This window comes from Siphateles boraxobius, unplaced genomic scaffold, assembly GCF_051911475.1.
Source record: "Siphateles boraxobius isolate OS27281-9 unplaced genomic scaffold, OSU_SipBor_1 41, whole genome shotgun sequence".
Lineage (NCBI taxonomy): Eukaryota > Metazoa > Chordata > Actinopteri > Cypriniformes > Leuciscidae > Siphateles > Siphateles boraxobius.
The window spans coordinates 17608997-17631916 of NW_027509042.1; the positions used below are offsets into that span (position 1 = coordinate 17608997).

The window sequence follows — 22920 nt, forward strand, 5'->3', positions numbered from 1 at the left end:
TGTACTAATAGTGGATAAAACTAAGTAATATATACCATAATTATAACCATAATTAAACTAAACTATACCCGTTCTGTCTCCATGCAGTATATATTCTCTGACTCGAACTAACACCGGTACTGACATTTTCAGTGCGTGAGGTTGTCGTGTTTTGTTGCCATTATGTGCTCTGGAAACTCCACCCTTTTCTTGAAAGGGGGCCAGAAGCAGCAGGTCATTTGCATTTAAAGGGACACACAAAAACGGTGCGTTTTTGCTCACCCCCCCCCCCCCCCCCCCCCAAAAAAATGGCAATTTAAAAAATAAACTCCGCAACCTTTTTTCTCTAGTCATGTAGTGCCATTTTCCCATTTCTAGTGCATAGACAGCCAAGTTTTATCCAGCATATGCACAACAATTAACCAAAATTAAAATATGTAAATATGCAAGGACTATTTTCCATTATGACAATATTTACATGCACAAGAGTAAAAAAAATAATAAATCATATAAATGGCAGCCTCAGTTCTGCCACCTTAATGAACTGGAACGGTTACTGCATTCCATGCAAAACAGCTAGATATAGATATGGCCTTGTAGAATTATACAAGTTGTAAATTATAATTTTTTTTTTTTTAATTATGTTATAAATAAATATTAGGTCTTCCAGCTGAAAAAAAGTAATTTAAGATTAAACTAAATTCACATTTGAAGACAATTCAGAGCATTAGCTTTAATGGGCTACCCTTAAAGGCCTCTAAACACACCAATACTCACAACCACAGGCAACTCACTTCCCACAATACAACCCAGCAGGAAACAGTACATAGCATGATGTCCATTTCCTAAACCCGAACTACAGCTTTATAGCAGGTCTCCCGCTAGGTTTATCGAACTCTCCCAAGGACAGAAGAAAAACATGCACCATGTAGTTGAGATTCTCACACAAACTGTAACATTGGACATAACGTGAGATGCGGACCTCTGACAGGAAATAGGACCACCCTGCATTCTCACCAGGAACCTCGGGTCAATTTCCTCTTTCTGCAGTGCTTTCAAAAACAAAAGAATAGCAGATCCCAAAATCTGAGCTCTGAAATCTGCATACACAAACATATTTTGTTGTGCCCTAGATGCAACCCAGCAAAAGCACATGCCTGAGCAAAGATATGGTAAATGTTTCATACACTGGCAGAGAAGATTCATCAAAACGCTTCTGCCCTCAGACTTTATTCAGCACTGAAGTTACATGCAACTAGCGAGTTTCTCAAGCGAGTGTTTTGTTTCAGTTCCTGAGAGACCCTCTGTGCTCTGAGAGAGCTAATCTTCCCATACCACGCCTTTTCTTCCAGAGAGGAAAGCAGCTCTGCCAGAAGGAGAGGTCTCGGAGTGTTTAGCGGGCTGAATCCCAAAACCCGTCATCGGCAGAAAGAAAAAGAGTTACGGGGCCACGGGTTATTTTAAGACTTGGGAATTTCTCAAATACACTTTGAGCAAAGCAATGTGTCCCAGCTTTTTAACCAAACAGAGAATAAATGTAAATGCCATTTATGTAGCACAAATTGGAGTACTACAACATTTTCACCATTTAAAATCTTATTTTAAAAAGTCCAGCTAGTTATTTCATCAGTCTACAAGAGGAAATCATTTGGCTTAAGGAGAAAACATGTCCTCTGTCAAATTCTGAGCGGTTTTAAAATTAAAATAACTTGATGGCATATACTTTTTGGGATTGTCTTCTCTTCAGGGAGTAGTTTCACACCAGGAATCCTCCTACAAGGAATGTCAAAGATGCACTCTGGGTGTGCAGGCAAAAATTACAAATCAAAATCAATTTAGCACAAGACGCACAAGTCTGACATTTGCGAATTCTATAATAATCTATTCTACACTTTGCCATCTCCCTGATATTTCCCAGTAGATATTTCCATCCGGAACGACACACTTCTCCCTGGTGGGAAAGGCATGTGTAACTGGAGTCTGGGCCGTTGGTCCAGGCCTCGTCTGGACATCCACCCTGTCGCTTCTTCAGCTTGAGCCGTTCATGACAACAAAGAGCCAGTCCAGCATTCCGCCTGCAAATTAAGATGCTCCCAAACAACAGGCTCTGCATTCCTCGTCAAGAATGTGTTTCTCTAAAAATAATATACCCAAATAAACTTAATTATAGTAGCCCGGTGGTAGAGTTTTAATGCCTCTGGAGCTCCAAGGACTTCTTTCTTGGTTCCAAAAAATCCAGTGGCAGAACTTTTGTTTTGGCAACCATATGTTTTCATTCGCAAGCTGCTGTTACAGATGTCACCTTTCATGTGGGCTGATCAGCTCTGTATAACTTTATGAGGACCTTTTATTGGCTTAATTAATTCGCAGCCTTCTTTAGACAACTTGTCGCCATTGCACAGCGCGGCCTCTCCTTTGCGGTTCAACGTTTAATTGTTTAATGGCTTGTTTACCACCATTATATTATATTGTTAAAAAACATGACACCACTCTACAAACCAAAGGTTTTTAAGAGAAATGGAATTGCTTAGACACTGCTAAATTATGTCTCTTGCAACCTCAGCAGGTATTGTACTTGCTTCTAAAGGGTATACTATACACCATTACCAGGGTACTCACCAAAAAACAAGGCAAAAACCATCTGATTTAGATAGGACAATAAAACAACAACATTAAGAAATCTACTAAAATAAAAAAATAACAACAGACATCGGCAGTCCATAAAAGAAGATACTCATGGCCAAGCTAATCCTGATACCATAAGCATAAGCGTTTGTGCTATGTATATGCTGGGATCCACAAGTGTCAATCTAAAAATTGCATTCTCAGTTTAAAAGACTGTATCAAAACTTTGGGAGGAATTTCAATTATGTTGTTCATTTCCGTCCAGGCAGCTGAGTGCATAAGACAGCACAGGACAGACGCCTCCTCCTATCATTATATACAGCATCTTATAGAAATAGGTCGACTATAAGTAGATCTGCCGAAGAACTTCCATTCTGACACATTTAGATACAGCCATCCTTGCTATCACTTTCACAGCGAGACAATGATAGACAGGGAAGATTGTACAAAGAGGAATAGCTGAGGAAAATTTAAAGTTTAAGAGTAAGTCATATTCAACAACAAAATAAAATGAATAAAATAACATATATTGTGCATAAATAAGTTAAAAATAATTTCCCCATGCCCCTTCAAATTTTGTTGGTCATAATTAGCTGGGAAATATTCGAAATTTTCCTGCAATGTAGAAAAAAAGGATAATGCCAAAAATAGGCTTCTTTTTTTCTTTACGCAAATATATTTGTTGTTTATTTGCTCTATTACAAAGCTAAACCATTTGAAATTAGAGGCAACCAAGCATTTTAATCACAAACTGGATTTCATAATTTTAAGATTTAAAGCAAAAACAGAATGGTTTGACTTTAGCCTTGTGAAATTATGCAACATAAAACATACCTGCAGGCTGCACGTAACAAAAACAGCAGATGGGCTGAATGAAAATGTAAATTCACTCTCTGCCAGTAGGTGGCACTTATGGAACAGCAGTGATATAGATTTTCCTTAGTTAACGCTGTAAACAAAGCAGTGCTGCACTTAAAAACACCAATTTAATGGGCATTATATGGAGGTAACTTTTGTTCAAACTTTTCTGACAGTCAGTTCCCTTCAGAGACACATTCATTTAAGCCTTCACCCTCAATTCAATATTCATATTTCCAATACTTCCATACTTCCAATAATTTGAACTTCGCGAACAGTGAGCTTGCTGTGCCTGGTAGAGTATTTTCTCTGCTTGCACTTCTGCGCTCTCTTCTCCTCTTTGTGTTCAGCATGTCCTGACTCTGGCCTGTGTTAATGTCATGTTTACAGACTTTGTAATATTTACACACAAATGACATTATGGGAAATTATTGCAATGCAGTTTGTGTTCAAGTTCGGTACAAAGATCGGCCAAAATAACACATAATAAAACAAAATAAAACGATAAATGCAGTAACTAATAAAAAACATCTGATATTTCTCCAACATTATGTACAACAAATTAGAGCAATAAAGTAAATTAAAGCTTGTTGAATAATTTCTCAAAAGTTCCTTAAGGGTGAATGAGTCTGTCATATTAAAGTGTGGTGAATCAGATTTTTTTGGCACTTGATGATCTTCAGACAGCCATGTATTAAAATTCCTCGGTAAACGGCCCTGACGAGTTTGGTACATCCTGCAAAGCTAGCATTCCAGACATGATCGGCATAACCTTTGTGTGTGACCAAGTGCACCTGGCATGTTTAAAAATCAGAAAGACGCTGAGGTCTGGGTCTAACAGTTTTTGATTTTAAGCTTTTAATAGGACAGTCCTTCCTCAATAGGACATGCTTACTCGCTGAAATATTGTGTGGTCGATATCAGTGATATCACACTGATTTCATGCTTTCACACATCTCTGTTAATTTTCTGGATTGTTCTGAAAATAAAATTCACAACTCTTCAGGGTTGAAATTAAGTCTAATATGTACCTGTATCGCGTTAGTACTTTTCTGAAATGGATCTGATACTAGTGACAGAACAAAATGTCCAAAAACTATGCCATAAACAACAGGACGTGCGGCCTTGACCAAAAGCTACACCACTGACACATGAGTGAGCAGTCTGATAACAGGAATCAGATGATACTCTCACTCACAAGCTCAACCCCCTGAATCAGTAAATGCCATGGAAAAATCATTTTACTTTTACATACTTTTAACCAACTGTGTTTGGTGTTTTTGGTTTACTGGAAACAAGTCAACATCAAATTAAATATGGTGTCCACCTTTACTAAAGTTAATTAATAATGATAAACTGTTAATAATGTAATATATATATATAATAATGATGATAAAGAAGAGAAATGCAGATGACTGTACAGGAGAAAATATCAATATCCAATAAAAATAAAAAAATCCAGTGACCCCAAACTTTTGAATAGTATTGATTGTAAAATAAACAGTTTCTCTTGCACCTAAAATATTACATGAAATGAAAGCAACATTTCTGTTAAAACCCAGAAGTGTCACTGACAGAGCTCAAAAACTACTGATACAGTCCACTTGCACTTATTGTCTGCATTAAGACTACACAGATTAAAATCAGCGATTAATTGGCACCAATAACCGATGATACAATCAGTTATCAGGAAAAATCCATAACGATAGTTTTTCCGGGATGCGTCCAAAAGCAAAAAAAAAAGGTCCACCATCATTATACAGTACGAGAGCGGCCTCTAGATGCAGAATCACTGACGCCTTATGGAGTTTGTTTTGACTTGTGAGACTGTAAACTGCACAGAACGGGACACTTCAGATGCGGATTTAAAACATAGACAACAAAACTGTATGTATAAAGTACACTACCAAACAGTACATGTTTTCATATTATAAAGTAATTCATTTGTTGACTAGATTCTGCAATAATAGAGAAAAAACAGCAGTTTTTTTTGCCGTCCAGGCAGAGAGGATGCTGCTAACATTATTACCTCAAATGGTTAAAACAATGTGACAAAAATACACAAGTCCAACCCAAATGTTTAATGTCACGATTGTTACAATCTATTTGCATTTAGCTTATATCCAGTTGGTCACTTTTATTCAGTCATAAGGCAGTGAAGTTGCATATTTAAAGCTAGTGACGTGAGAAAGCAAACTGATATGTTCATGTAACTGATAGAAACATATAAACAAATCGGAAACGCATCCGATTTTAGTTCTTTAAAATTCGAACACATTGTGTTGTCTACACACACCGACAGCGCCCAGCTACGACTTGCAGCTTCGAGGCTGATCTAAATCCTGCCGCGCCATAGAGCGCCACTCACAGTTTTCTATTAAAGTGCCCCTATTATGGTTTTTCAAATATTCCCTTTCATGCAGTGTGTAATATAGCGGTTTGTGAATGTAAACGTTCTGAAAAGTTGTAAAGTCGAAAGTGCACGATAAATAGTTATTGTCTCCCAAAAGAAAGGATAAACTCAGAACGCATGAGTCATCTTTAATTCGAATACCACTGCATTAAGGTTCTACATCACTAGTTAAGACATTTGCATAATGCCCGTCTATGTTGTACGTTGTCCGCCCATGAACAACTTGACGCCCACAAACACAACATTTTACTGACGACTGCTTCTCCAATCTCAGTGTTCAAAGCGGGATTCGCCAAGCACCTGCTCTAGAAAGTTGTGTCAGTAGGCCTACTCAATTTATTTGGACCAGCTGGCTCCTGAGAACCACAACTTTTAAGTATGAATAATTATTGATGAATACATTTTCTACCAAGTAATTGAAATTACGTAGTTTTTTGTTTTATATTGTGTACGTTTCCAGCCAACCCACTAACTCATGTTATTACTGTCTTACTGAAATAGTTCGGCAAATCAGCTGTGGGCCACTATGTCTATTAATGTAGATTGTCTGTCTTTCTTACTACTTTGAGTAAAGATAAAGGATGGAGCCACATTTGTTTTGCAAACTATGATACATCAGTCATTGTACTGACACAACTTTCTAGAGCAGGTGTTTTGCGAATCTCGCTTTGAACTCTGAGATTGGAGAAGCAGTCGTCAGAAAAAATTTGTGTTTGTGGGCGTCAAGTTGTTCATGGGCGGACAATCTACAACATAGACGGGCATTATGCAAATGTACATTCACAAATCACTATATTACACACTGCATGAAAGGGAATATTTGAAATACCATAATAGGGGTACTTTAATAGAAAACTGTGAGCGGCGCTCTGTGGCGAGGCAGGATTTCGATCAACCTCGAAGCTGCAAGTCGTAGCTGGGCGCCGTCGGTGTGTGTACACAACACAATGTGTTCGAATTTTAAAGAACTAAAGTCGGATGTGTTTCTGATTTGTTTATATGTTTCTGTCAGCTATATCATCGGTTCCCAACAGGTGGGTCTCGGCCCACAAGGGGGCCTCAGCGAGCTCTTTGGGGGGTCGCGTCATATTTTGAAAAGTGTTGAACAGTGAGCATTAAAGCAGCAGTAAACATTCGGGGCTTACATACAACCCCCCGCAGAAAGACTGAGAGGGAATTAAACAAAGTTATGGTAAAATCGACGTCATCGTAACTGTCTGTACAGTGTGTAAACTGAGCTTGAGCTTTAGGTAGCCTCCAGACGGAGCTTAAAGCAGTCTCGCCCCCCCCGGTGCCTGTGAGTGGAAAAACCACACTTGCAACTTTGGGCCGGCGGGCCGCCGTCAGGAAGTACCGCGTGATTTCAGCTCTCGCGATGTGACGAATTGCTTTACGGGACTGCACACATACACGCACACATACACGCTTACACGCCCCCATCCAGGATCCGGCTAGCTATAAGAACAACTATCGTCATGGCTAAGCCGGTATATAAGAAGCAGAAAGCTAGGAAAGCATTGTCGGAGAAACAGAGAGAGAGGAAACGGCAGACTGACCGAGCGAGGAGTCAGACACGAGTAAACATCGGACCTGCGTTTTCAGAATGGCGAAAAAACGAAGAAAGCGCGGTCGGAAGAGTCTAGAAAAAGGTAACGAGAATCTGACAGCGCGAGGAACCGGACAAGTGTCCCACTCAGTCAGGCTTTCACTGTTAAAGTTGATTCCTGCGATTATCATGAGAACAGTTGTCAATATCTCACATAATTATCATGACATAAATAAGCACACACGTTGTAAATAGTGTAAATGAGCGCAATTTGCTAACTATTATGATAAATTGCAATAAGCATGTCTAACAACCACATAACGGACATTGTCACGAAATAATGCGACGTACATGATGTAACTTTATTGATGTCATCTGGCATTTAGGCTCAGGTAAGCCTAACACGGTAGGGTACTTTATTATTATAAAGTGCAGAGGCCGTGAGTGGAGATACGCTATGTGTGAGTTGTATTTACGACAGTAACGTTAAGTACAAGTACTCTACAGCGACTCTAGGGGTCGCTGTTTGAAAAAAACGGAAATCCTGCATAGTGCCGCTTTAATTCAGTTATGGTAATGGGTGTTTAGCTTCCGACGCACGCTGTAAGCAGTAGACCAATCGAAACAGACTAGGCCATCTGGCCAATCAGAGCAGAGAAAGCTTGCGCATAATAGGGATGTAAAGAGACTGATTAATCCATTGAGTCGTTTGAGAATCATTGAGAAGTGTGGTGATGTGCAATGTATATTATGAGAAAATCAAGTGGTTTTTTTTTTACCTTTGCATGTAAACCTGTAGTAAGAGACCTCCAAAACAAAATTAGGAACCTTTAAAATAGCATAATGGGGCACTTTAAATTACATAGTTCTCCCAAATCGTTGTTAAAATGCATAAGGACTTATCCCTAGGCTGGAATATTGAGAATTTTTCAGTAAATCGTTTGTCTTTGTGTGGCTTTAATATAGTCTGTATGCTTCAAATAGAGATTAATATTTATATGGTTTAGTGGTGTTGTTTTTTTAGTAATGATGTTCAGCACTATTTTATTTGGAGTGCAATGTTTGTTTTCATTCAGTATTTAATTTAAAAACTATCGGTTGATGAATTGGTGTTAGGCCAGTGCGGTCCAACCTAGTTATCGTTATCAGTAAAATCCAGTCTCGGTGGACCTCTAATAAAAGTTCAAAACATCTAGACAGGGTCCAATGGAATTGTGCAAAACTCAACTCTTGCTGCTTCTTTTTTTTAAACTAAAGTCAGCATCTTAAAAATGTGTCGGTCATTGGCACAATTCACTGAAAATTAAATATATGATTAAACATCATGAACAAAAAATAATGAAATTCACTAAATAGCCTAATGTACTATGTTCTTAAGAACGTACTGTGAGTTCCTAAATGTATTGCTTAATTGGGGTGGTCAGGTGTAGTCATAAGATTTTTGGAACCTAAGATATAGAATGTAGTCCAAAAGTCCACATCTAGTTACAAGGATGTGTTTGTAATCTCTCTTCATAAAGAGCCCATGACAATAATTGGAGTACATAGTATCTACACAAACTGTTGTCAAACCTTCCAAACAAACACACTCCTCATGAAACAAAAGCCATGTTCACCAACCCCCTTTTAACAAAAAAAAAACTTGCCCTCCCTTAACCGACATAATGAAAACACCAAGGGAAGCAAAATAGCACTGAGGGGCTTGCGTTCATGTGAATAACCTTTTGGCGCTGGCAACACGGCTTCCACTTTCCAGAATAATTGAATTTGGTGTGCTTTGTGACCACGTATAAAAGCTTCCCTTTGCCAAGCGGCAGGCCTGGCTGTGGCCATTGCATAACAGAGCCTGTAAAGAATAAAGGGAGAGCCGCTGGGGCCTGGGCATGGAGGGAGGGAAGACACGTGGGAACTGCTACCTCCATTGGGCAGCTTTGTCTAGGGCCGATCACGGGCAGAGTCCCTCAGGCATTAGTGTAAGCATGCCTGACATTGCACTCATTCCACAGTCACAAGAGCCTCCCCACAGAAACTATGTTGGAGCAAGTGGACGAAGGAGAGCGGACTCTTAGGGAGTCACCTTAGGAAAACACGCAGCGGACAGTCTTTACGGCAAACGGACGCAGGCGATATTCGCTGTTTACCCGACTATTGTCTTGCAGAGGTGAAGCGCCCTTCCTTCCGCAAAGCCCTCTTGTAAACTAAAGCACTGAAGACAATACTGAAAATATTGTATAAAAAGACCTCTTTTATGTTATTGAGATTAAAGATAGTAACGTTCTCACTAAATTTCAGAGATGAATTCTAAAATGTACACTTCTTTTTTGCATAGCCAGCACTGCAAGGTTTGCTGCTCAAATTGCAGTCATGTGACAATTTCAAGCCATGACAGAAATGCAATACCACAGAATAATTTTTCACCTTTTTTTCGATGGAAGTCACACCCAGCTAAGAATGATTAAAACTTTACAGATACATCCTAAAGGACGCTTACAAGCAAACACCACAACATAGAGGCAAAAACGGGTTTGGGTATTGGATATGCTTTTAGAATATCAATGAGTACTGGTAGCATGCAGTTAGGGAGTGAGGGGCAGGTGTTGGAAGGTGGCCCTGTTTCACAGAGGAGCTCCAGTGGTTTCCCAGGTGACTGTGCAGTGAATTCACACACCGATTCCAATTTTCACTACAAGCCGTCACTGGGCCTGAAAACCCGAAAACTCATGTTCACTTGTGCACAGCTGATGCTCAAACAAGGTGGTGGTGTAAAACATCATGCCTATGATCAACTTTATTTCCTTTGAATATTCTTTTTTGGATAATAATAATAATTATATAAATTTATTAACAATTATTATGTATTAACTATAATTATTTTATTTTTGAGGTAGGGTGAACAAGTGATTAGTGCTCTGAAGCAGTATCTCAGATAATTTCTGAAAATAATTGTAAAGAACTACAGTAAACGTCCATAAATGCAAGCTCAAAGTAAAATCAAGGACAGGAACGATGGAATTTCACAAAAATATAGATCAGGCTTTTAGTTTTTATAGTGAATTCTATTCTACTCAAATGCTCTATGGCCTTGTTTGTCCTTAAAGGTTCCCAGAAATGACTATACTTCATTAAAGGGAAACTAAAAATTAAAAAAAATTCAATTTACTCGCGGTCAAATTGTTCCGAACCTGTATGGATCTCTTGTATGAACACAAAAGGGTAATCAAATATAATATGGGTAACCAAAAAGTTGATTGGCCCATTGACTTGCATAATATATTTTTTCCATTCTATGGAAGTCAATAAGGCCAATCAACTGTTTTTGTTACCCATATTATTCAAAATATCTTCTTTTGTGTTCAGCAGAAGAAATAAATTCATTCAGGTTTGGAACAACTTGAGGGTGAGTAAATGATCAGAGAAATTTCATTTTTGGGTTAACTATCCCTTTAAGAGCCTGAGGAATAGATAAAAATATCTGATAAGATGTACCAACTCGGTTTCTCTGTCAGAATATTTTTCTTTTTATATAAATTAAGCCAATATAATGAACTAGGTGTCAATTAACTTTCCAAAAATCTAATGCATTTGCACATCAACTCAAAATCAATGCTTAACTGCCAAATGAGACAATACTAAATATGACCAGCAGTTGCACTTTTTGGTGAAATAAGATGATTGACCCCCAGACTAGACTAACCTGTTCTAGTCTTAACAGATAGGCCCTATGCATTCAATAAAGTCCACAATGGACAAGACTGTAATCAGATTGTAATGTAATGTAAAACACAGTTGTAAACCTACAAATTTAGTTTAGGTACAGACAGGACAAATAAAAGCAGAATTATGGCATAATCAGAGGCTATACAGCGCATTAATAATTCTGATGCTTTTATTGACAGGTTCCATTGTGGATGTTCTTCTTGTATTATTTTCAGCTATTTTGCCATTCATACTGACTCAATGACAGAAAACACTGAGAAGAAGAGAGAGAGGAAAAGGGAGAGAATGTCATGAGACCAGCTTTAACTCATGTCGCCCACATGAGCGCCCCAGTTCAATGTGTTGTCCTCACATGTCCACCTCAACATCTGCTGGATAACTCCTTACCGCTCTCCTGACATGAAAATATGAGATTTCTCAGACTCTAATCAGCATCACATTACAAAAGTATGTCACATGACTTTGTCGAGGGGAGCCTTAAAGCAGATCAGGTTTTTCTTATCTTGATTAATTTCAAGCTACTCCATTCCTTTTCTTGAAAAGGAGAGGAAGCGGAAGAAGGTGTTAAAGATGCTTTAGAGTGAAAACGAAATATACACCACATAACACAAGAGCAATGAAGGCAAAAGTGAAAGACTATCAATTTGTGTGGGATGTTGCATTGTCCATGCCTATGACAGCGGTGTGATGTTAATGCCAATAAAAAAAGTAGATTCACTCATTTGAGAGGCTAAATCATGTTTGATTTTTGACATTTTTACTCAAAATACAGCAAAAGGTATTTATTGTTATTATTATTACATTACGTAAACATTAGTGGTGAAAATGTAATCCAAATTACATGTTCTCAGCACAATGCGACCATCCAATTAGAGTCATACAATGACAGAACTGCCTTTGAGGTGTCGGTCTGCTTGCTCATTGTTTTGACACGAGTGACCCTACAAATTAAGATGAAACCATGTTAACTACCCTCAAGGCAAAATCCCCTCTATTTAATTTACACAAGGCTTCAAGTGAACTTGTGTTTAAATGAGTTGGGCTGAAAGGCTGGTTTCTCTGCTGGTGAAAATACAGACCTCACAAAGCACATCCACACTGCTTTCTCAGCGGCCCAACTAGCATTCCATACATATTTGCACATGGAACTCTTGGAACTACAGTTCAATTCTCTCTTTCATTTGCACACTGTTTACATTATGTGACCATTTAAAAAAAATAACAGGGGAAAAATATATGCTTTTAATAGATAAATTAAAATAGCAATAAAATACAGTATGTCATTTGCCTTTCTACTATTTCTTAGGAAAACTGAAGCAATGGGGCAAACTGTTTTCTGTTGATATTCTAAATTCAGAAATGTTCAAACTTACTGCGAAGAGATCACCAGACATTCTATAATGATTTTTCAAAGACAAAAGTAAAAGAAAAAGCATTCTTTCCTGACTCTATAGATCCATAACATCTAGATTTAGCCAAGATGACAAATGAGGAAAATGATGCAGGTGACAAGGGGCAAATGCCAATGTGTATCTTTTATATTTGACTGACAATTAGGAATAGCTAAATTGTTGACACTGATAATGGGATATCTATGTATAATCAACTCTATATCACACTTAAGGCAACTCGAGTCAATATCACATAACTTTTGTCATTAAAATTGATTAAAGTATATTCTGAATTAAATTTATTGTAAATAGTCTTTGAAATGGTATTTACTGACACTGATTATTTTGTGACAAGGGAAGATTTTAGGATGCTTATTAAAATGTCAACACTCAGCTGGTTGCAATTAGTGTTAATCATTTTATAAACATATATACAGTAAATATACTATATGCTTTTTACTTTATCTTATATATTTATTATATTATTATTTTAAAAGCAAATAAATTAATCATGATATACACACACACAATAGAAACATTATAACTCGCATAAATCATTTATAGCTGTACGCATATCTTCTTTAATCCTAATTTTGTACTGTAAATTCTACTGTAGTTCTAGTTCCACTGTAAAGTTCTACTGTAAATTTAAGCAACACATAATTTACATGCACTGTCAAGTATTACACTTGGGACTTGTTTAATACCATCAAACATTAGATGAAGGGACAACATCATCAAAAAGGTTGCCTCTTTACTGATGCTGTTTCATACAAATCCAACCAAATATTAATAAGACAAGGAAGTTCATACAAACACCACTATACAAGATTGAATAGCCATTTTACTGGACTTTTTCAGGTGAACAGTCATTGAAAGACAACTCAGACAGAAACGTGTAGGCTATTATTTGCACATAATGTGCCAGTAAATTGGCATGACAAGCACAAAGAAACAACCAGCCATGTTACACTGTGTCAGCTCTGGCCTGTGGAATGAAAACACTTCCATTCCTAACTGTGCAACTTCCCTCGCTTCTTAATCATCCCTTCAATCTGAGCCCCCGCCCTCTACAACCAAACAATCATCAAACTTCAGCCAATAAAGCATGCAGCACCTCTCACGGTCACTTTTACCTGTCTCTGGGGTCGATCCATGAAGTTTGTCGAGTGTTGTGGTCAATGTAAAAGACTCTGCCATCAAAATCCCTGGCTTCCTCCCAGCCCGGGGGCAGCGGCAGCTCCGAGCTCTCTCTCCGCTTACAGCTGCTCACCCACGGCATAGCGCTGCTGGGACCCCCTTCCTTTACTCCAACAACAAATATATCACAACTTTCTACTGCATTACAAAAGTTTAACTCCCACCAACTCTCGGAAACAGAAAACGTCACGACGAAGAAACAACCGCGGGTCAAATCGACACAGGCAGTCCTGCATCCACCTTTTCCAAAAAGTTTTGCAGCGCTCTCATTTCTCTGTGTGTCGGTCCTCCATGTTTGACTCTATCTACCATCTTTCATTCCACACTCTCCATATTCGGGCAGGCGTATTTGCATAAGCACCGCCTCTGAATGCATACGTATATGAAAGTAAGCCTATAGTGGCGCTCGTATGATTTTGGGATTGTTGTTGATGGAAGTGGATGCATTTTTTTAAACTGACCCATGTGATGGGTGTGATTTTTGTGACTTGTTAAGAATTTTTAATAAATAGACCTGTAATTTTTTCAAAGCAACTTTTATCTCATTGGGTCAATTTTATTTAATTTTTATTAAATAAAGATTTAAGATAAAGTTAGAGCACTACACTCGAAATTTGTCTAGTATATTAAAAAAAAGTGGCCTATTCATAATTTCATACGTAGGCTATTTCCTTTCGTGATTGCGTGGCAAACTGCTGTACTGATATACTTTTGAACATTTTCCAGAAATGAGAAAATACCGTTTTGCCTACACCTTATCAAAGAAACTCAAACGCTTCAGTCACTTGATTTAGTTTCCATTTTTAGTATAAGACCGCCATCTAGTGATGACTGCCTATAGCTCTTTTTTCTACAGGAAGCAACAGTTGTAGATGTGTTGTTGTAGACTAGCCTACATTTTACACATTTTTTAGTCCAGTGGGTATCTATAATAATTTATAAACAAATTATTTTATTTGTTCTGTTTTGTTGGTTATTGCTTGTGCATGAACATATAACCTTCCCCATTTCATTTCTCTCTCTCTCTCTCTCTCTCTCTCTCTCTCTCTCTCTCTCTCTCTCTCTCTCTCTCTGATTCCTATATTCAATCACATGACATACTGTAGGCTACTCCTGGCTTACCTTATACACATTTTAAACCTCTAGATATTTCTTAATATAAATAATTCAATTTGAGTATTGTAGTCCCCCGTTTGTAATATATTTTCAATCATCTAACCATATAGCCTTTAATGCTGGCATCATAGATCAAACCTCTGTGTATTAGAAACGTCTTACTCCCTCCTTATCACACTATTTCCTGTAGGATAAAATAAATCTAAAGTTTGTTTTTCTACTCCTCCTCATCCGTTTCCGTTCCTCATCACACTATTGCCATTAGAATACTTTTAAAAAGTAAGTAACAAACCGGTGCATTTGTATGCTGTAGTTTATTCAGCCTATTGTCAAACTAATTTAAATGTCATTAAAAATATAAATACATATTATACAAAATATCAGGAAGAGAGAGAGAAAAGACACGAGGCCAATGAAATAAAAAAAATTCCAGAAGTGACTTTAGAGCTCAATTTCTTTATTATAATAATTTTATATAATAACCCTTAACATCCCTTATCAACTTCTACAGGGATTTAAAGGAATAGATCATATAAAAATAGCAATTTTTTCATAATTAATGTACCCTCGTATCGTTCCACAAAAGAAGTTGAGAAAAATGTTGATGCTACTCTTTTTCATTTGTGAATAATGACCATGTTCGATTCCAAAAATCATATTGGTTTGTAATGACATTTAAGGGTATCTAAACCCTAAACCAATTTTTTTTAGTTAATGATCTGTAAGAATGGGGCTTTATTAGTAGGCTACTGTTAATTGATTCAAGTAACTTTTTTGACATTTGTGTATAAAGTGTTTTAATTCTACAATATATGGTGTAAAAACGTTTGAGTGCTGCCCTCTTCAGGTTGAACGGTGGCTACTGCAGTTGAATTTTCCTATTGGATGTTGGGGTGGTCCGTGACATAAGGGGTGGTTGGTGACGTAGGAATGTTCCATACAAAGAGATGCGTCTCAGGTGCACGCCCCCCTCCGCTGGGCTCTGCCCACTTTTCCAGCATTTTTCAAATATTTCCAGTGGGTGGAGTCAGGCTCTAACCAGGGGTTTAGTTACCCTTTAATGTGAGTAAATGATGAGAGAGTTTTAATTTTTCATGCTGAACTTCTCCTTAACAATTAAAGTATTTTATTTATTTATTTATTTGCTCAACTAACTGTAATCAAAATCTTTTTCAGACAAGGTCTGAAATGTGTGTGTGTTAATTATGTGTTTGTTGAGAGCCAATTATGTGTTTGTGGAGAGCCACTGTTTCACGTCATAGATTTGTTCTTGAGCCACTGCCATACGTGGCATTCTGTAAGTGCAATGAACACTTCTATCTCAACACTATTCCACATATTGCAGAAGCCAGATCAAAATGAGACAGCCTCACACTTCAGGTCACATTCTCATTTCCTTTTTTCTTTTTATGCACAGTAAGAAAATACTTTGATGAGTATCAATGACAATGCTTTATTCCACAAAACTTAATTGCACTTAAAAATGTTATTTTTGTTAGTAACCATGATGATCAATCTGATCAAAACATGAAGGCTATATGTTTAATAACTTAATATTTAACACAAACGAATGTTGCATGTGATATAGGAAGGCCTTTGAAACTCAAAATGATATTTTCTTGCACCATGTGCACTCAGAAAGGCCACAAAAGGCTATATTGAAAATCGAAAATACAATGTTTCATGTTTCTGTTCAACTGGTGAAGCTTGACACTAACAATGTCAAGTGGTTTCGATTCCCTTTCCCAGGGAACACACATACTGGCCAAACATTTAGCTTGAATACAATGGAAGTGGATTTGAATTTGGATTTGGAAAGTGTCTGCCAACTGCATAAATGTGAATGAATTATATATAAATGGAAAGATTCTGCACTATTTCTATAGGACATCAAATAGGTCAATTTGTTGTGACACTGTTCTGTAAAAATGGTCAGACTGAATCACAGGATTCTCTCATTCTCCAATTATGGGTAAATTAAACGAATCATCAGGATTTGTACAAACTTGTGGAACATATATTACTACAGTACATAAGTTCTCACTCCAAATGTCCTGAATAGAATATGATTTGTCATAAGAATTGGCAATACTTTATTTTGATGGTCCCCTTTAGACATTTTTTGATGTATTGTTCCTACATGTCAAATAACTTGCATTAGAGTATTAGTAGACTCTCTGCCTAATATCTGCAAACTCTTTATTATGATGGTCCTCCAACAGACATTCTACTGACTATAAGTAACTTTTCAGTATATGTCAACCTAATTCTTCCCGTAACAGTCTACTTATACTGTAATGAGAGTTATTATAGGCTATTAATTATAGGTTAGTCAAGAGAATGTCTAAAGTGTAACCAAAAAAAATAAATCTTTCAGACCCCACTGTATAAATCCAAATTTCTTATTTTTCCAATAAAAATTAAATAAATAAATAACCATGCAGGAGTTTAAGTCGGCAGGGGATCAAAGATCCCTTGTTAGGGTACACTGCATATTTGCTGTGCAATTGCTGTGGGTCAAAGAATGGACTGCCAGGCACTTAGCGGAGCTTATCTCTCACCCACTCGTTTCTTAAAAAAAACTCTATAAAATGTGAAAACGTTCCTCCCTTTATAAACGTTTCTCTTTTCCTCATGCCAACCCCTACGGCAAAGTGCTGTTGCCGATAGCAGGGAAATCAAATGAAAAGATACAAACAAAAACTAATGGGCCAGTAAAATCGAAACAGTCTGTCCCTTGAAAATGACAACAATCCCGATTTTAATGGCATCCTGTCTACAATTTAATGGCATCCCATGTGGCCTTTGGGCTCCTCCTGCCAGATTGGGGGCTGAATGAAAAGATCTCTCTCTCTCTCTCTCTCTCTCTCTCACTCTCTCTCTCTCTCTCTCTATATATATATATATATATATATATCTAAAGCCATGTACATGAGTCTGGTGGCAGCAGGATTGAGAATGGAATTTGAATACTACAGTCTCACAAATATATGTATTTTTATTTTTTATTTTTTTTATTCCCTTTCAATATTGTTGGGATATGATGTTTGAATTAGGGATGTAAAAAAGTTGTAAAAATAAAGTGATTTCTCTCTCTCTCTCTCTCTCTCTCTCTCTCTCGCTCCCTCGCTCTCTCGCTCTCTCACTGAAAAGGATCCAAGAGGGCAGGGCCTAAAGTTTGAGTGCCCTCTCTCCCCATGTGTACACCTCCTGTGCTCAGATGATAAGTGCCTCTTACTGAAGACTGACGGACTGTGAAGAACCTGCCAGAACTGAACAGAACTGTACAATATCAGGATCCAAGGTGCTTTTGTTCTTCTCATACTCTTCATTCCTCTCTCATTTCTCTCATTGAGAAGAGGTTCTTGAGGTTCCGAAGGCCATTGGACCCCGAGAGGGACACGGTAGTCAGAGGTAACCATGACAAACCCTTGCAATGTGGCTATGGAAATTCTGGGGATGCTGATCGGGATGGGGGGCTGGTTTTGTTCCCTGGCGGCCACCATAATGCCTCAGTGGCTGTCACTTTCTACTGAACTATTTACCTTGGAGAGCCACGAACAAGGGCTTTGGGAGTCGTGCGTGTTCCACGAGGTGATTGGCACGGAGTGCCGCCCCTATGACACTCTCCTAGGCCTCAATCAAATGTGGATGCTGGCCCGTGTTCTGATATGCCTGTCGGATGCCACATGTCTTCTCGGACTTCTCCTCGCCATCCCTGCCATGAGTCAGATCAACTGCTGCAAGAGCGAGGAGGGACGGCGGACCAAGCGAGGTTTGAAGATCACGGCTGCTGTGTTTTTATGCATCGCTGGAATGTTGGTGCTCACTGCAATTTCCTACGTCGCTCATCATATTGTCATGAAGTTCTTCGATGAGAGCACACCTCAGGTGTTGCCCCGTTCAGAGTTTGGGGACGCGCTGTTCATCGGCTGGTCCGCAGCACTTCTCGACATTGTGGCAGGGATCCTGTTATTTTCGTCTTGCACTGATTCAAGATACAGAGAAGCAAATCTGGTGTATCACCATCAAAGGCAGGAGATCAGAACTGTCGATGGTTCGAGAAAACGGACTGAGTATGTTTGAGATGATCCTCACTGTCCTGAAATGACTGTTAATGTTGAGGGGGCAGGGAAAAAACTTTTTATACAGGAAAATTTTTAATTGATCTTTAAATGAATTTTTTTCCCTTCTGGAAAATTTTGAACTTTAATGTATATATATCAATCAAACCAATGAAACAGGTAAAAATTATGTTGCATTAATCCTCCAGTCTGAGTATTATGTCTTATCAGTGAAGTATTAATATTAAAAGGTTGCCAATATGTTTTCAGTTTAAAAGAGATAGTGATTGAAAAAAAGTGCCAATAATAAAAAAATTCTTCCCATTTTTTGGAAATTTATTCACAAATATTGTCTTAGATTATTTTAAAAGTATGTCCTCAACCTTTGTTTACTTTCAATGTTATTCATCTAGTAACAATAACACTTTGGTTCTTATTTCTGCTTGCATTCGTACACTGTACATGTAGTACTTAATGTCACTTGCAAGGGATTTAAGTAACTCATTGTTTGGAGATCAAGTGAACACCCTGGAAACCAGCTGGTGCTAATTGTCTATATTGTCTACTTTAGTAAGAAATACATAAGATTCTGACTGAACTCATCATTTATACATACAATGTTTTTTTATGCACTATATGGGGCAATTATAAAATTTACATTTATAAAATATTTAAACAATGATATTGTTACTTTGAAGTACCCTTTTTTGAGATGTAGTTTATTAATATAATTTTGTATTTTTTAATGTACTAGTGCTACTGATGCACCTTGTAGGCTATTAAATTATATATATATATATATATATATATATATATATATATATATATATATATATAGTCTACTATTAATACTGCTAAATGTTTAATATGTATAATATAGAGTAGTCTTTGAGTTATGAATGAAAATATTAAAAAATTCTCCCCTAGATTACATTTCTAAATAAAAATGAAAAAATTTTAATATAAAAAATAATAATAATACAAAATATAAAAAAATAAACAGCAATTGTTTTGATCTCGAGCATTAGTTTCCAAGCCAGAGTATACAAAAAAGGACAAATGGAACAAAATGAGATGTTCTGGTGTGTTCAGTCGGGTGAGCTAATGGCTGTAAATGCCTTCTTGAGTGTAATTGTCTGTGATGGTCTCTATCAGAATGGAGACTAAGCTGTGTTTAATGAAGGCTCTAATGAGCAGCATGTCCTCTTGAGGAATGCCAAACAGTGCCACCTCCTCCTCTCCATCATTACTCTGATTTGAGCAGGTTAGGAGGAGACAGGGAGCTCCTTTACCCTGAAAACTGCAACAGGTACGGCTCCACCCTGGAGAGAGCTTCAACTAAATAATCACATCTTTAAATGGAAATGTCCCCATCTAATGATACTTCATACTACAAGGGGTCAGTGATTTGAGAAATCAGAGATTCATTAAAATGTAGATAAATCCAAGCACAAACACTGGAAAAAATGTTTCATTAAATATGTGACTTACATTGCTTTAGACATAATAGAAATAATATGGTATATGGACAAAAAGTTCTCAGACTTGAAGGCGTCACATAGATTGTGCCCTCAACTTCCTCCGATGGATATTGATAGTGAAAATTAAAATGGGCGGTATGTTTACACTTAGATGTTCAGCTATTAACGCTCAACACAGCTTCTGGTTGGGAGGGGACCTACCCTGGCCTCCCAGAAAGGGGAAGTGGTGCGTCTTCGACTCATTAGGAACAATGTCCAGCTCACTGCAAACAATCGGGAGTGAAAGAAGCTGATAAACGAACACATTCAACTAAATTGTAAACATTTGAACATTGTGGGATAAACATCATTCACAAACAAAGTATTTTGTATATTATGTGATTTCATCATTTTCCTTTTATTATCTCTTTCTTTAGAGAACAATAAGCAAAACAAAAGAAAAATGTGCTTGCAGGAAATACCATCCAAGCAATGTCCGATTCTTTCAGTGAAAAGTAACCACGTCACTCATTATATAAACAAACATTTTTAAAAACACAGAAAAATTATTTACATCATAAATCTTATGTTAGTTATTTTTCCATTTATTTCTACAAGAGGGTGTTTTTTGTGTGAAGTTATCGACACAGTTAACATCTTTTTTTTTTTTTTTGTTAAACCTTTTCAATCAATCGACAAATTCATCAATACAAATTTCTAAACACATTGTAGTGTCATTCTAGGGTTGGAACTTTCTTTAAAATACTACATAAAAGTGCAATTAAAAAAAAAACCTATCAAACTGGAAAAAGTACCAATTTCAAAAACAAAGACACTTGTGTCCACACCGTGGCATTATAAACAGATGACTATCACCTGCACTGGTCAGTAAACATATTGCTGTCAATTCATGAACATCTTAACTTAGAGCACAAGCTCAGATAACCTGCTTTTTGTGCGAGCATACTGTATGAAAAAATGTGAAGCAGGTTTAGTATACAGACTTGTAATGAATGTCCTCAAGTAAAATTATACCATCAAGTCCTTAATTATTGGTGTTACTCATCTGAGTTTATACCCTTTACTTAGTTGTTTAGCTGCAAAAGGGCAGATAAGAGTAGCAGAGGGTGAGATGACCTCTGTGTAGATGAGATACAAGCTGCAGCTCATGGCCAGTGGCAGCACCAGCAGTGCTTATCCCGCAACACACCCAGTGTGATCACATGCACACCCACAATACACCAAAACCACATATTCATTTAGCCTCCCCACCACAGCGACACAGAAATCATACTAATTATGGTTTAATTACTAACTAAAAGTTTATATATATATATATATATATATATATATATATATATGAATAATTAATAATAAAAATAATAATAATAATTTATGAATACATAAATGATCTATTTGGTTATTTTACATGTTTTACAATTTGTTTCCCCCATGAGTGACTGATTTGACTGCAGCTTGCATACTCAAAGGGATAGTTCACCCAAAAATGATAATTCTGTCATCATTTACTCACCCTCATGTTGTTCCAACCCTGTATAAATGCCTTTGTTCTGTTGAACACAAAGGAAGATATTTTGAAGAATGTGGGAAGCTGAACAGTTCTGACCATTTTTTTTTTGTCCTACTATGGAAGTCATGGTTCCCCAAAAGCGGCCTAGTAACAAACTTTCTTCAAAATATCTTCCTTTGTGTTCAGCAGAACAAAGACATTTAAACAGGTTTGGAACAACGTGAGGGTGAGTAGGCCTAAATTATGATAGAATTTTAATTTTTGGCTGAACTATCCCTTTTAAGGATACAGGAGAAAATTATGTTTTCTTCAAAACTGTATAATGATAGTTTTGTGCATCATACAGCACCTGTATGGTGGAAATGCCTCAGTCCAGCTGAGTTGAGTGCATTATACTCAAACTCAATATACATGATCATGAAGCAGAATGCTCTACAAACTGGTTAAGAGGCCTGTAGAAAGGTTTAAGACAAACAGACACAATTGATGGCCACAAGCTAAATGGTGTTTCACCCAAAGCAAGGCCAGTGCCTCCTCAAAAACTTGGTTTAGAAAATAATCCATTTACAAAATTACAGGTAAAGTTACATTTTTAAAGTTACATTTGTAAACTTACAGCGAGGAATTCGTGTCTCTTGCCTCCCCTGAGTACATTGATTTGAGTCACGTGAGAGGAGGCAACTCCTCCATCGCGATATGATTGGATATAATTGGTTTATGCAATAAATCCCACCTCTTGTTTTCGTGAGCACTTGCAAATTGGTCTGAGTGAACACAATTATGCTGGTAATGGGAAGACTAATTAAAAAGTAAGTAAACATCAGTAACATTTAGTCCACTGGAGGCAAGCTTGGAGAACCCATGTGCAGTTTATTGATAATCCGAAATAAGCAAATACAAAACTAAAATTAAAACTTAAACATGAACTGAAAACTCATCAACAGTGAGTTGGAACATGAATACTAAACAGAGACGCATGGCAAACAGGAGTGCTGAAATTATGTTTGCCAAACCGTTCCG

At 37.3% G+C, this 22920-nt stretch overlaps 2 protein-coding genes across 7 annotated transcripts in view; one reads left to right on the plus strand and one right to left on the minus strand.

Moving 5' to 3' along the window:
* wwc3 (WWC family member 3) overlaps nucleotides 1–14101 on the minus strand; it is a 49456-nt gene extending 35355 nt beyond the window's left edge. For all 6 annotated transcript variants that reach the window (XM_077198722.1, XM_077198723.1, XM_077198721.1 and 3 more), the window contains exon 1: nucleotides 13666–14101. In XM_077198722.1, coding sequence (XP_077054837.1) covers nucleotides 13666–13811 — 146 coding nt within the window. In that variant the 5' untranslated portion in view covers nucleotides 13812–14101. The remainder of the gene's footprint in view (nucleotides 1–13665) is intronic.
* Nucleotides 14102–18056: 3955 nt separating this feature from the next.
* Nucleotides 18057–19511, plus strand: cldn33b (claudin 33b). The gene has a single exon (XM_077198724.1). It carries the CDS (start codon nucleotides 18266–18268, stop codon nucleotides 18929–18931), a length of 666 nt encoding a protein of 221 aa, XP_077054839.1. The 5' UTR covers nucleotides 18057–18265; the 3' UTR covers nucleotides 18932–19511.
* The last annotated feature ends 3409 nt before the right edge of the window (nucleotides 19512–22920 follow it).